General features: G+C 42.6%; 3 protein-coding genes across 4 annotated transcripts in view; 2 read left to right on the forward strand and 1 right to left on the reverse strand.

Moving 5' to 3' along the window:
• The window catches only part of NUP205 (nucleoporin 205), a 45707-nt gene extending 42977 nt beyond the window's left edge, over nt 1-2730 (forward strand). The window contains exons 42-43 of one of the 2 annotated variants that reach the window (XM_030959914.1): nt 611-684; nt 1749-2726. In XM_030959914.1, the coding sequence (XP_030815774.1) occupies nt 611-684; nt 1749-1901 (227 nt within the window). In that variant the 3' untranslated portion in view covers nt 1902-2726. Of the gene's footprint in view, nt 1-610; nt 685-1748 lie in introns of both variants that reach the window. The other variant, XM_030959915.1, reaches the window with a different exon arrangement.
• Nucleotides 2731-3184: 454 nt separating this feature from the next.
• Nucleotides 3185-9366, forward strand: ARL1 (ADP ribosylation factor like GTPase 1). Its single transcript, XM_030959449.1, has 6 exons — nt 3185-3479; nt 5309-5446; nt 6740-6821; nt 7756-7867; nt 8614-8792; nt 8983-9366. Exons 1-6 carry the CDS (start codon nt 3476-3478, stop codon nt 9011-9013), a joined length of 546 nt encoding a protein of 181 aa, XP_030815309.1. The 5' UTR covers nt 3185-3475; the 3' UTR covers nt 9014-9366.
• Nucleotides 9367-9787: 421 nt separating this feature from the next.
• Nucleotides 9788-14444, reverse strand: part of UTP20 (UTP20 small subunit processome component) — a 63200-nt gene continuing 58543 nt past the window's right edge. The window contains 6 exon segments of the mRNA XM_030959448.1: nt 9788-10182; nt 10514-10659; nt 11487-11613; nt 12295-12558; nt 12780-12851; nt 13205-13404. Coding sequence (XP_030815308.1) covers nt 10027-10182; nt 10514-10659; nt 11487-11613; nt 12295-12558; nt 12780-12851; nt 13205-13404 — 965 coding nt within the window. The 3' untranslated portion in view covers nt 9788-10026.

The raw sequence follows: 14444 nt of genomic DNA on the forward strand, positions 1-14444 counted from the left end.
TCTTGGCTTTTATATTTAATAAAAGAGATTTTGTTTGGATTTGGCACACCTTTGCATATTCCACCAGAGAACTAGCATTTCTGCTATTGTTTCCCAGACTCCTGTTTGTGTATTACACATAGTCTCCAAAGGAAAGTAAAAGTAACTTTTTTTTTTTATTTCTGCCCTTCAAACTAACTGAAGTTCAGCTAATACAATCAGATAAGTGATCCAAAATAGTGTATAGGAAAATATTTCAATATAATCTAAGATGAAATTATGAAAGAAAGTTAATATTGGTGGTTTTAAATGATTAAAATTATAGCCACCATTGATTTACCAGAGAATTTTAAGTTTGTTGAATTTCATCTTTTAAAAATAGAAAGAAAATGGAAGGAAATCAGGGAGAGTGGATTTGCAGAAGAGTGCCATGTTGTGTGATCAAAATTATTTATGACTCACTGTTTATGTATTTTCTCTAAGTCATTTAAGTCAAAAAACAAGTGTAATTTCTAATGCATAAGTTTACTTTTGGATCAAATTGGAACATTTTTAAATTTGTCATATGACTAGATACAGAGATAGTGTGGGGCAGCCAACACAATTTTAACATCTTGTTTTCTATTGCCAGATTCCTTTGGATCAGAGCCAAGCTTGGATTTCAGTAGTGGACTGAATCGAGTGAGCCAGCACGATATAGACCAGGTGAGATGTGACAGTCTGCTGCAGGGTACAGAAGGCTCCTGGCTACCCTGCTGCTATTAGAAGCAGTCTGACTGTTGTTTTCCCACTTCTGAACAACCTGCAGTAACACCAACAGCATAGAACTTAATTTAGGATTAGTGAAGCATTACAAAATTGTTTTGGAAAATATTGTGAAACAGGTGGCACTTTTACTGCTGTGCACATATATTTGAATCTTAAGATAAAAAGTTTAGTAAAAAATGAGCTATACTTATAAAATAATCGTTCTTTTTCTCTTACCAGCCAGTCAAATGGTGTTTTTTAATAACAGCTTTCCAAAAACACCAGATATCCTTGAAAGACCTGCAATATGAGAGCCAGTTTCTCAATTTTCTGTGATCAAACTGTTCACTATGGGTCAGCTTCAGCTAGGCTATAGATAAATGAGATCAAAAGGGTAACAGGAACTGAGGAGACTATTAAATGTGAATGGTAGAATAGAAGTAATTTCACTTAAACAGAAATAAAATAGTTTGTGTAAATTTGATGCAGAAGTGGCAGGAAAAAAAGATTGATAAATCTCACTGACATTTCTATGACTATGCAGAAAACAATTGTTCGTCAAAACAGCAGTCCCAAGTACCTTTATGAGATTTAGGACTGTAAGAAAAGTTGTTGTGTGTTTTGTGATGAGGCATGTGTCATTTATTTTGTTTGTTCAAAAGTAAAGTGTACAGTATCATCTTGGTAAAATACTTAAAATGTAGTTAATTCAGTGACTCTTTACATATGCATTAATGAAGGAATGTTGTTGGTGCACACAGCCTCTCTAAAGAGTCCCTAAAGGACTAGGAAAATTTTAATTGGAAGATGTGTTTGTATGACTCTGAGTGAAGAAGCTGAATTATAACCAATAATTCCTAAAACAGAATAAGTAGTACTTATTAGAGAAAAAAAAATATTATTTGTAAAGTAGATCAGAGAATAAATCATAGTGAAGGGGTTGACAGGCAGTGGATGATAAGCTGGCATTTCAGGAAGAAAAGATTTTGTATTGATGACTGCATCAAATCTCTGTTTCTCAGCTTCAGATTGAAGCCACAAACAGCTTTGGTGAATCTCTGCAGAAGAAGCTCCTGGACATTGAGGGTTTATATTCCAAGATTCGCTCGCGGTACACCTTTATTCAAGCTCTCGTTAGACGTATCCGCGGTCTCCTAAGGATATCAAGGACCTAAAGGACACTTGGTAGATGCTGCTTGCCCAGTGAAGCTGTGTACTAGGGCAGGCCTTCTGGATCATTGCATTTTATAGATCAGACATTTTCTAAATACTGCCAAAATTATTTTGTTACTTTTTTTTTATCCCTGTGGATGAGTTTTGTGTATTCTTTCCTACTGCTCCCAACGTGACATTAAAAATAAAGAATTCTTTTTGACTGAGTTATGAATAATGTAAAATTTCAAGCAAGAAAGAATTCTAATGGAGGGCTTCAAGGAAACAGGAAGTTCTGCAGCTGTGATGATACTACATTTGTTGATGCTTTCAGAGAAAACTAAAACATCTTTGTCTGTGTTGTTCCTGTTTCACACAGAGATTTAATGAAACCATCGAGTTGAAACCATCGAGTTCATGTGTCATCACTTGCAGACTGATTACTGTGGTGTGGATTTTATATTCATTTGCACTGTGAACTGCTAATTTCTGCTTCCCCTTATCCTGCCTTTTTTTTCAGCTGGAAGAAGTACAAGCTGCTTCTCTTTGAACAGGTTTAAATTAGAAAAGTGATAAAGGTCATGGAAGGTAACTGCTATAGGTTTGGGTCTTGTGGCTGGGGGAATAAAGGTTCTTGTGCTTTTCTTGCTGCAACACAAGTATAAGGACAGAATAAAGTGCATGGGGAGGAAGCCAGTAATCATGAGTGGTAGGTTGGTTCTATAGTTAGATTGTTCTATGAGACTTTCATATATCCCTGTATCTTCTGTAAAAAAGCTATTAAAAAAAAGCATAATCATTGATTATTGACATGAGATCTGTTGCACTTCTCCCTTAACTCAGTCTGAGCTTACGGCCCAGTTCATGTGTGCCTTGTACATTATATTTGCTCTGACTTTTCTTTATGTAATAGTTCACATTTTTTATGATTTTATATTTACTTATCTGCGCAACCTAATTACATGGATGACATCATTTTTATGCAGGGACGATGACAGTGCTGCTGTCAGGTGAGCGTGTTAGTTCATCCATAGGATCAGCCTGCTATCAGTGTTACGCAGCCGGACTTTGTTCACTTCCAGCCGGGAATGTTTCTTGCTTCTTCCCCAGTCGTAGAGAACCAGTCCCTAATCCAAGAAGCGTGCTGGCTCCGAGGACTCCCCCCGCCCTTAGGCAGCAGGCGGTGGCTCGGAGCCTTCGGTTATGCGGCCGAGGCTCCCGTTCGCCGCCCGGCTCTGGGGGCGGCGGCGAGGCCCCGGGCCGGTGACGCCGCCGGGCCCCGCCCGCCGCGCGCTCCCGCCGCCGCAGATTCGCCACGCGCGGGCCCCGGGGCCGCGGTTTTTATTCTCCAGACCTTTCTCCCCGCTCTGGTTCCCGCCCGGGCGTGTTCAGGCAGGGCGCGGCGAGGGTTCCGCTCCCAGACCGTTCTCTCCGCGCCGGGGGCGCAGCCGGGCTCCGTGTGTCGAAACGGCGGCGGACGTGGAGCGCTTTGTTTACTCGCCGCGGAGTTCGACGTGGAGCCGGGCGGCGGCGGCAGGGCCAACGCGGCGAGGGCAGCGGAGCGGGGCGGGCCGGAGCGCCGGCGGAGCGGCTCGACATGGGTGAGGAGCGGGCGGGAAGCGGCTGCCCGCGGGGACCCGTCCATCACGACCCTTCCCGGCGGCCATGGAGGCAGTGAGGGCGGACGGGTCGGCGCTGAGCCCTCCCGCGGGAGGGACGGTCTCCTGCCCACCGGCGGCGGCAGAGCGGGCTGAGGGCCGCGCTTGGCGATGCCCACCGCCCTCAGGCCCGGCCCTGCCCGCGGGCCGGTTCCCGGGCAGCCGGCCTTGCAGCGCCCGGAGGCCGCGCTGGGGCTGCCCGCCGTGGCGAATGGTCCGAGCAGCGGCAGGACGGTGTGCTCGGTCATATCCTCAGGCTGCTGTGCTCCTGACACCTGGCAAAATCAAACTCTGAATCGAGTCTGTAATGGACTGCTGATAAGGAGCGGATTAGGAGAGGAGGTCCTGCAGACCAGTAAATGAAGTCGAGGGTATATTAAAGAGAGGCCCTGAATCTGAGGGTTGAGTGATTGAGATGAACCTGTCCTGTTGCAGGTGGTATTTGAGCAGTGTTTTAGTGTGGGAAAAACATACACAATAGCATATAGAATGAGGGAGTGAGAGGTGTCTGGCGGCAAGCAAAGTTACGGACTGAAAGAATTTTTACATCTTAGGCCTCCATGCAACCAGTGGTAACCTTCTACTTGTGATGTTTCTATTGAAATACCTTTTTCCAGCTTAGTTCTCAAGGTTATTTGCCTGCCTGGCAGTATGAGGTGCCATGAGCAGCACTCTGCAGACTGGCAACTGATGGTCCCTTATACCTTCTCCTTGTTTTCCAGTTCTATAGCGTATATGGCTTCTGTGGTGGGATGAGCTTAGGGGAAATAAAGCAACCTGTTATCAGTCTGAGTTGCTTCTGAAGTATAAGCTTTGCTTCCTCCTTTCCCTAGAAAAGCAGATGCCTAGACAGGCAAACATACGGAATAATTTTTATCAAAGTATCTTTCAGTAAGATTTTGGTTGCAAATCTTCTTAATTTGTCTCTGATACATTTGTCAGTGTTGTCAGTGACTCTGACTTGTTGGATGTTTCATTACATTTTGCAGGCTTTAAGTGTATTTACAAAGTTATGATTTGATATTAGATATGTTTGTTATAAAAATCTTTAGAAAAAAAGGAATTGTTACTGGCTTAGAACATCAGTATTCTTTTTATGAATAAAAATCTAGTAGGCATAAATCGGATATTAGCCTGGCCACAAGTACTCTTGCATGCATTTAGAGAATAAATGAGATGCTGGGGCAAGCCAGTTTTGAAAAAAAAAAGAATGAGAAGGACATTTAAAATCAGCTGCTAGACTTCTCTGTAGCATTAACATACTTGATTTGGTGTAGCTTTGCTGTTTGTAATGAACTGATTTAATAGGTACCAACTGATTTATACCTAATTTTAAGAAAAAAATAAGTGGTTGGTCCTGTGGAAGGCCATAGACATCTGATGCTGAATTCTTTCAGGCTTCTTTTGGTCCTTGTATTGTCTCTGGCACTGAAAAGGTAGAGTCTGATACAAGCCAAAAAGAAGATGACTCATATTTTGGCAAAGGATAGAAAAGGAAAAAATAAAATTGTAACTGCAGTGAGATTTGATGCTGCTGCAATGTGATTTGCTGGAGTGAGCTACCATAAAATCACAAAATGGCAGCATAAACCAGGAGGACATGATATTGTTGAGCACACAGCCATCTGGGCAACAGCCTGGACTTGTCCTTTTTCACTGGACAAGAGAAATGTCTTGTAGGCCAGTAAGAAATGAGTTTGGTCTGTCTGCCTTTGCATATCCTCCACAGAGCTGGCTGACACTGAAATGTCTTTCTCTTCTGGTTTTCGTAGGGGGCTTCTTCTCCACCATCTTTTCCAGTTTGTTTGGAACTCGAGAGATGAGGATTCTCATCCTGGGGCTGGATGGAGCAGGAAAAACAACCATTCTCTACAGGTTACAGGTTGGAGAAGTTGTTACCACCATTCCAAGTAAGTGATCTGCCCACAGGGAGAGTATTTACCTGGAGCCTGTGATTTGCCTGTATCTCTGACACAGAAACTTTGCCAGCTGAACTTACTACATGCTTCCTTCTTAAACAAAAGGACCTTATGTTGTGGGAGCCTTGCACTGTTGTAGCTATGAACTTTCCTTGGATAAAAGTATTACAAAAGAATATTTTATGCTGCCTTGCAAAATGCAAAAAGCATTTGACCTCAAGATTGTTAGCATGATTTCACAGACTACTTGTGGTAGGTCAGCATTCAATAGATGGTAAATGTGGACTGTATAATTAGTTTATTTCCAAATATAGCTATTATGTGAACTTCAGAGGTCATTGTTGCTGTACATAGGATGGTGTACCTTTTTTTTTTGACAAGGGTTATATATACACTTTTGTTTAACATGGAGAAGAAGAAATCAGATGATTTAACTTTACATTCTGTAGAAAATGTAATAAAACTCAGTGTGAGCTTTCAAGAGAGAAGATGATGCTTGTTTAAAAAAATGCAACTGATTTCATCACTTGGCATTCATGCAGCCACACCCACCCAGTGTATGTGCCCAAGTGTTCTGGCCATGATCACTCTGTGTACCATGAAGGACAAGGGGTGCTTGACTTTTTTATGTCCCTGTCATGTCTGTTGTGTTCCTCCTGAATGTCACTTTGCTCAGGCCTCTGTTACCTTTTAGAAGCCAACAGTTTGCTGGGACATAATCTTTTTGCCTGAGGGTTTTGCTTATTTCAGCCTCCATAAATTTTAACCGGCCTGTGCCCACTGTTCACTTCCCTGTGCTGTGTTTCTTTGGGCTGGCAGGACAAGGAATGACATATATGACACTGCAGCCTTGTTGCCATCTTCCAGACATTGGTACCGAGTCCTCTCCTGAGAAGTTGGTTCTGCTTTGGTTCTGCTGTGGCTCTTAAAAGAGTGCAGACCTTGTGTGGACAGAAGGACACATTCCTTAGTGCTCTCTTGCTGTCAGTTGTGTACTTGGTTATCACAGCAGGCCAGTTCTTTAACCCTTGCTCTGTTTCTTTTGATGACTTCAGACACACTAGTGTTGATTTTTAACAACCTTAGCATTTCTTACAAATCTCTACAATATGTTTACAATGTGGTTTTATTAGTTCAAAAGAAATATATCTGCATTATTTTGAGTCATGTTTGTTGGGGTAGCTTTTCAAAGGGCATGAGCTACTTAGAATTTTCAGGTCTGAAAATCTTAAACTGAGTGCTGTGATATTCTTCAGACAGTGAAATTGTTTAACTTTGTTTCAGCCATTGGCTTCAATGTTGAGACGGTGACCTACAAGAATCTGAAATTCCAAGTCTGGGACTTAGGAGGACAGACAAGCATAAGGTAATAGATTTCTTAAAGTCAATTAACTTTCTCTAAAAAGTGCCAAGTTCTTAGAATTCTCATAGCAGGCATTTCTGAAAATTGGTTAAGTTTTAAAAAGCCCATTCTCAGGAGAGCATTTTCATCTTTTGGAATTCAACTTGTGATGCACTGCAGATTGGAGAAAACAAGCCAGTGTTTTCATTTGTATTTGGTTTTACTTTGAAAAACAAATTTCTTATTGTAGTAGGCAATTGAGTAGCATTCTGAGAAAGAGTGGAGGGGCTGATAAAAACCCAGAAAGATACTTCCTAGCTTTGCATTCTTAAGAGTAGTGAAGTTGGATTTAGGTATAGATGGTAATTTTTTAGCAAGCTTCACAAGTTTTGTAATGAGTCATTAACAGTACCCCTGTATGACCCCCTTGTGATTCCTTGTTCAGTGCTTAGTAGCAAGGTGCAGTTAGTGAGATAAAGGTTCCTTCCCTTTTTGTTTCAGTACAATAATTCTGAAAAAGGTGTTTTGTTTTGATCCTTGTTAATTACTTGCCTGTATTAATTATTCATTTAAGATTTCTCTGGTGACCCTTCTTTGGTTATGTCTTTAAACTTTCTTTGCTTTTCTGTGCCTCAGTTAGGGACCTGATATCCTGCAGTCTGATTCCCAAATAAATCTGTCCCCAGCATGTCTGTTCTTTCCCTGTTTACAAGTTTCTTCTTTATTTGCTTTATGTTGGGTTGGAGTTTTTTGGGTGTTTTTTTTTTTGTTGTGCCTCGGCAAGTATTTGTACTGTCTGTTAGTTTTTGTAGCCTCTTGAAGAAATCTACTTGCCTCCTGTGGCTTTTCACCCCAGAGACAGTTTTTACTTCCTCTGGATGATCTGTTTTTAATTATCTAGCTAAAAGGAACTGCTAAGATGCAAATGACATGACTGGAACTTCTGTCTCCTCTGCAGGCCCTACTGGCGGTGTTACTATTCAAACACAGACGCTGTCATTTATGTAGTGGACAGCTGTGATCGAGACAGAATTGGCACTTCAAAATCAGAGCTTGTTGCTATGTTAGAGGTAAGAAAACAAGGATCACAGTTGTTACCAGTGAAACAAATTGAGAAATTAAAACTTTTTTTTTTGGAGTAAATATGAAATTTGATTCAGTGAACCAAGTGAAGCTTACCTTCACTTGTGAAACTTCAGCCCTCAGCATAGCCCATGCAGCACTTCTGACTGAAAAAGCACTGAATACTCTGCAGGTATTTCATGGGTTTGTGCAGCATTATCTGGAGAGTTATTTTCATGTAGCCTTGCAGTCATATGAAAATTTGCCTGCCTGCCAGGACAGCTGCTCAATACTGCAGTGTGGCAAGATCAGGCCCTGAAGAATTGACAGTCATTAGTAATTGACATCCTACAATGTTTTGAAGCTGAAGAACAAGGTAATGGAAGTGAGTTGAGCAACACTTCCTTTCTCTCTTGCCTTGCTGCCCAAAATACCTGCAAGCTCATTTAATGTGCCTTGTTAAATCTAGCTACCAACTTGTTTCATAACCTGGGCTGGCCATGTTTTGAAACTGCTCCTATAGGAAGCCGTTTCATACTGGTATTGAAATTCCAGTATCATACTGGAATTGAAAATAAACACCATTCTTTCACTGGAGAATTTTCTACAGAACAGAAATCAGCTAACAAAATAATTCAGAGCTCCTGAAGTTCTTTTTTATTATATGTACAGTTTTCTATTATATAGGTTTTCTCTCCTTAAATTCCATAGAAGTCTCTGCAACAACTTCCATGATTTCTCTTTTTTTTTTTAGGAAGAAGAGCTGAAGAAAGCCATTTTGGTGGTGTTTGCAAATAAACAGGACATGGAACAGGCCATGACTCCCACAGAAATGGCAAATGCCCTTGGCTTACCAGCTTTGAAGGACCGAAAATGGCAGATATTCAAAACCTCTGCAACTAAAGGCACAGGGCTTGATGAAGCAATGGAATGGTGAGTACCAGTCTAGTTATGTTTCATTCATATATCTAATTTTACACATTTGGGGTTTTTTTTAATAAGACTGGATTTGTGGATAGTCTGACGTAAGAGTCCAGATGAGAAGAATGACTGGTTTTCTGCTGGAAGTATTTCAGCAGAAATGAAATGACTTTTCAGTAAACTGACTTAACCTTTTTCCTAGGTTGGTGGAGGCCTTGAAGAGCAGGCAGTGATACAAAACTGACCAGTGCAAGGAAGTGTCAGCTATAGCCAGCATCCTCCTTTCTGCAGTTAAGTATGTTCAGGCCACATATACTTGTAAATAGATCAGATTTGAGTTTGACTTCTGTAATGTGGATGCCTCTCTTCAACTGTAAAACTGAAATAAGTGAATGTGTACATTATGCTACTCAATTTCTTACTTTTTGTTTAAAGAATGTACTTATGTTAATTTGTATGAAAGTCTTACTGGCTGAGAAAGTTGGTGGGTTTTTTTTTTTTGTCATCCCCTCTTCCATTGGTGGTTTTGGTGGCCAGCATATTGGTGTAGATAGAACACTAATAAAATCTGGAACTGTCAGCTATACCCAGGGGTGTGTTGCTTCCTTAGAGGCTGCTTGCTTGCTGCTTGCTTTATGGAAACGAGTCCAAGGGCTGCCAGTTCCAGCAGCCATGTAGCTGAACACCTGCAGAGGTGCACCTTCAGTGCAGACACACTGTTACAGTGAAGTACAGCAAGAGAGCACAAGTATTGCATCTCTGGCTGCCAGCATGGCATGCAGTGGTGTCTGAAAGGAAAACCAGTGCCTTCAGCACACACTACTGCCCTGATGTGCCAGGGCAGTGACTTGAATTAACTTCCACCTTCATGAGCTGTTCCTGCACTCTCAGCCAGAAGTGGCAGGTAAATAGCTCAGTATAGCTGCAGAAACTGAAGGCCAAGTCAAAGTCAGGAGGCAGACTAGTGTGTTCACAGGCAGAAATGCAATCATCACAGAACTCATTTCTTACAAATTAAGTAAAATTTAATATAAAATACCATAGTTGTTGCCCATTCAACTGTACATGCTCCAGTAAATATACAGGTTTGGAAAAAATTTAGAAGTTTTTATTTAAGATCCTTGATGAAAAAGGACATAAAAATACTAATAAATACAATTGAAATATGCAAGTACTTTTTAAAACAGTAATTAGTTAACTCAGTATTATTTTTCATAAATTAATCCTCCAGGAAGGAAAAGCCTTTTCATTCCACCATTGCCAAATCTTTTAGGGCATTACTTCGATGTCGCTTGGCCTTGTACATAGGACGCAGGGATTCAATTTTTCTTTTCCTGGTTTCTGCTTTATTCTTGTGTCTCTTCAGCTTCCTCCTTGCAGCAATGTCAGGATTTGCTACAGTCTAAAGAAAAACAGTACATTGTTAGTTCACTGACAACTAACAGCAGTCCCTGTGAAAATCATGAACTTTCTGAGAAACCGGTGACTGCTAAGACAACACATGAGTGGTATTCAGGCTGCTTTGCCCTTCAGGTAAGCAGGAAACCATCCCTGTCAGCCAGAACCTGTGCAAGAGGCCGATCATACACAGCTTCTTCCAAGTTTCATAAAGGAACTGATGAAACTGTCCTAATTAGAGATGAAGTTCTTCCTCAAATTCCCTTTCCTGGGCATCTCTCAAGCCTTTAGAGAAGCCCTATTTCTTTTTCTCTCAAGAGAAAGTGGAATCTTACCTGCAAAGCCCTCCGCTTTTTCCTCATTGCTCTTTTCTGGTTGGCCTGTTTCTGCACAGAAGAAAAGGCCAGCGAAAAGGCCTCCAGCCCCACTAACTTCTTGAGAAGTTCTATGATTTCTTGGGAAAGGTTCTTCAGTGTTGGATCTATTAAAACAAAATTGACTTACTTTATCTTTTCAGCATATGGAACAAAAGCCAAGAGCACAATATGGATTCCTCTTTCTTTAATGAAGGATGGCTGCACTGATAAACCTTGCCCAAACCAGTGCCTGTGAACTCTGCTGGTGCTCCACCAGCTTTCCCAGAGAGTAGCTTTTCAACCAGCAAACAAACAAACAAAGCTTCTGAGAAGCAAAAAAATTTTTTAGAAGGGTGAAGTCATTCCAAAGGTAATAACAAGTGGCTTTCTTTCTATATATAGCCAGTAGGCTTCTAGTGAAATAGGCTTTGTTGGAAATAAAGATTATTCCAGTCAGCACCCTTGGTAAGCAAAACAAGGGCTGGCTGAATTGTTGGAATCACTAGTTAGTGGCAATGTATTAACTACAATCTCAGGGGGAAAAAAAGATACTGGGGGTGAAAGGCTACAAAGAGGTGCAAAGGAAAACTGAGAGCAGGGCAAATACTTCCCTTGGTCTCTCAAACAGTTCTTCCAAGCTCCTTTCAGCAAGGACTCTCTAAGTCTTGCCACCATGAGCCTACCTTTGAGTACTACATTTTTCCCACATGCTTAAGCTTTACCCACTTGAACACAGGAGCATTCCTAACTTCATTCCAGTCTTTGAACATGCAGGTTTCTATTTCAGCTGACATACACTCTCCTCCCTTCCTGGTGTTTTGGTTAGGCAGCAAGCAGGTGAAATGCACTGATTACAGTATCAATGCCTCAACAGACAAAAGGAATGGCAGGTAGTGTTTGTACTGAGGCATAGCTGTGATGCACATTCGTCTTTGTGAGGGAAATCCCTTACCTTGCTCTGCATAGTTGCTGTTCAGCTCCCTGTACAGAGGGGTGAGAATTGTTGGAAGGTAGGGCTTGATCCTGTCTTGCCCCAGATCCACTGAGATTGCTCCCAGGAACTTAAAGATGCAGCTTCTCTGAAAAGAAGTGTGTGGGACATGAAGTTAGGAAAGCTGGAAGGAAGCTTCCTAACTGAACTGCTACCAGAGGGCCATGCATCACTGTTCAGCACAGGAGGTGTTGTTTTAGACACCTGAGTCACAAACTCACTGCTGTTTCAAGGTCTTACTACATCCAAGTACAGCCTTTAGAGAGACAACCCCTGCTGTGTGAGCTGGGACTGGGCTGGCAGCTGTTGACACTTTCAACAACAGGCTTGTTCTCACTGTTCTTAACAGCTGAAGACACGTAAGTTCAACCTGTCTCTGCCCCATGGGGAACCACAGTGCTTTTCGTGATGCTCTCCCACACCTCCCCCCTCCTCCTCCTAGCAAGTTACTCCACGCTGCCATTCCCCTGCCTGCATGAGCACTCTTGGGCATTCAAAGGCACTCTCTGTTCTCTTCAGCTTGGTGCCTTCGTGTTTACCACTCTTCCTCCACCCCACAGGAGGCTGGAAGCATTAGCAACGACAGGCACAAGCCTTTCCTGAGAACCCCAAAATGAAAGGCTTGTTTCTTCAGCACCTACTAATCCTTGCTTCAGTGCCAGCTCACAGCACCCTCTGCCCCTTGTCCCCTGAAAGCAAAGAGCCAGAGCACCACCGTCCTGTACAAGTGCCCACCTCATCAAAAGCAGTGGGACCAACATGTTCTTACCTTTAAAGGGACCTTCGGGGAATATGCTGCTTCTCTCTTCCCCATGACAGAGAGCTTCTTCATTAACCACAGCAGTGTGGCTGGCTGGCCTTTCTCTTGTGTGTCCTCTCTTTCTTCCTCTCCTTGAGCAGAAGTATCTCTCTCATCCTCTGAGACCTCCTGCTCTTCCACTTCACACCTGAGCTCTCCATCTGCCTCTTTACCTTCTGAGGCAGGAGCTAGCAAATAAACAACTTTGGCCACAAAAAGTAAATTCTTTATAACCTGAAGTGTGGAAACAGAGGAGTCAGTCACTGTGGGTTGCCTCTGTAAGCACCAGGGCATGTAAGAGCCAAGACTTGACCTGACAGACCATGCCCTGAACAGAGAGCAGCTAGCTCTGAACTGTGTATCCACCCTGAGCCACCACCTTGGACACAACATCCCTCATGTGCCAGGGCCTGCTCTGTGCCCTCCTGCAGCCCCAGACAGGCTCCTGCCCTTACCTGCTCACTCAGAGACAAGTCCAGGAACTTGGACTGCAGCTGATGGCAGAATGCAAACGCGAGTTCCTTCATCTGGGGAAACAAAAAATGAGAAAGGAATGACTCCATTGAAGGGAGCTGGCAGCAGAGACTCAAAGCAGTATTTTGTAGTCACCAAAGGCAGTTCCCAGGGGAGACCAAAGATCAACACAACTTCTGCCTGCATCTTACAATCTGGAAAGGTATTTTTGTGCTGCTGAGAATAAGACCCCAGAGAAGCCCCCTCCCAGCAGCAGAGACACCTCCTCAAATGCTTTAAGTGATGAGGATTAGACAGCAGACAAGTGACTAAAAGAGAAACATGCATGCCAAACTATGAACTATTTTTATGTCCCAGTCAGGGAATGGGCATGAGCACAGTGAAGGGGTAGTATGGACATCATTACCTTTTTGTCCAGTTCAGCAGTCAAGAAGACTGTGGATGCAGACAGCTCTGCTGGTGTCTTTTTTCTCTTCCCTGACTTTCTTTCCTTCCATTTGTTGACAAGATCTTCTGGCTTATAAGATGCAAACAACAAGCCAAAGATCTCAGTGGCTGTCAGCCAGACCCAGCTATGGGGATACCACAGGTGAGACTGGACATGATCTGAGGAAAAGAAGACCTCTTTCAGCAAAGGAGATGGTCCATTGATAGCAAAAATAGAACAAGGCCACTCCCAACAATTTAATTTTATTGCAACATATGCTGCAATAAAAAGGTGAATTAAATTAACTGTGCTCATCTGCTCAGAATATAATAAAAGACTTTGTAGCAACTCAATCCCGCCAAAGTGAAGAGCAGCAAAAACCTATAGGTAGCCAAATGTCCCCACAGTGATCAGGCAAGTCATGTTTCTGCAACAACTACAGTCCCCTCAGGGACTTGGTGCCACATCTCATCTGCCCATGATGTCTGGGGGACTGGCTGCTGTGAGACTTGTGTCAGCTGGGCCTGCTGCTGATGGTCAAATCAAACTCCTGCACAGAGGCCGAGGATGCTTCAGAGAAGAAATGGAGCTGCTCTCCTGTCTCACCTCTGTCCAAGCTGTCCATCAGCAAGATCCAGGATAATGATTATCTGCTATCTCACTAAAGGTACCTGGCAGGCTGGACTCTTCAAAGTCACTAACCAGCCACATCAGGGCTTCTGATTGCAGCAAATGAAGCAGTTAAAATAAGGGCAACAAAATGGCAATAACCAGCCTCATATTTTATCATCTCACACACAGGGAAATTGCTTGAATCAAGTAACTTCCAGGTCTTCACATCCTGACAGGCACACTATTTAGAGCACTATTACCATGTGTCATCATTTTCTGGCTGGTATGTGTGATCAAGGAAATCTCATTTTCTCAGGAGACCTCAATGTTTTCATCCAAGAGAATGTAATTATGGTGAAACATGCAATAGTTTCCAATTATTTGCTCTGTGGCTAACAGAAAGTACTTCCCAGCAACTGAGACAGAGGGTGTGTTGTTTTCATCAACCATGTAACCTTTTCCATTAGCAACTTCTCTTTCATTGCCCAATAACTGCTGTGTGTTAGCATTTTGCAGAATGGAAACCTTCTATAATAAAGTTCAGTCATTTCTATTAGCGTGTGAAAAACCACAAGGCACACAAAGAATCTTTCTTGGAGCAAAGCTG

This window comes from Camarhynchus parvulus, chromosome 1A (assembly GCF_901933205.1).
Source record: "Camarhynchus parvulus chromosome 1A, STF_HiC, whole genome shotgun sequence".
Taxonomy (NCBI): domain Eukaryota; kingdom Metazoa; phylum Chordata; class Aves; order Passeriformes; family Thraupidae; genus Camarhynchus; species Camarhynchus parvulus.

Excerpts from the sequence above, each read along its gene's own strand:
- ARL1 (XM_030959449.1), top strand. Across the intron at positions 5,447-6,739 it reads AGTTGTTACCACCATTCCAA|CCATTGGCTTCAATGTTGAG; the intron begins GTAAGTGATCTG and ends ACTTTGTTTCAG. Across the intron at positions 8,793-8,982 it reads CTTGATGAAGCAATGGAATG|GTTGGTGGAGGCCTTGAAGA; the intron begins GTGAGTACCAGT and ends CCTTTTTCCTAG.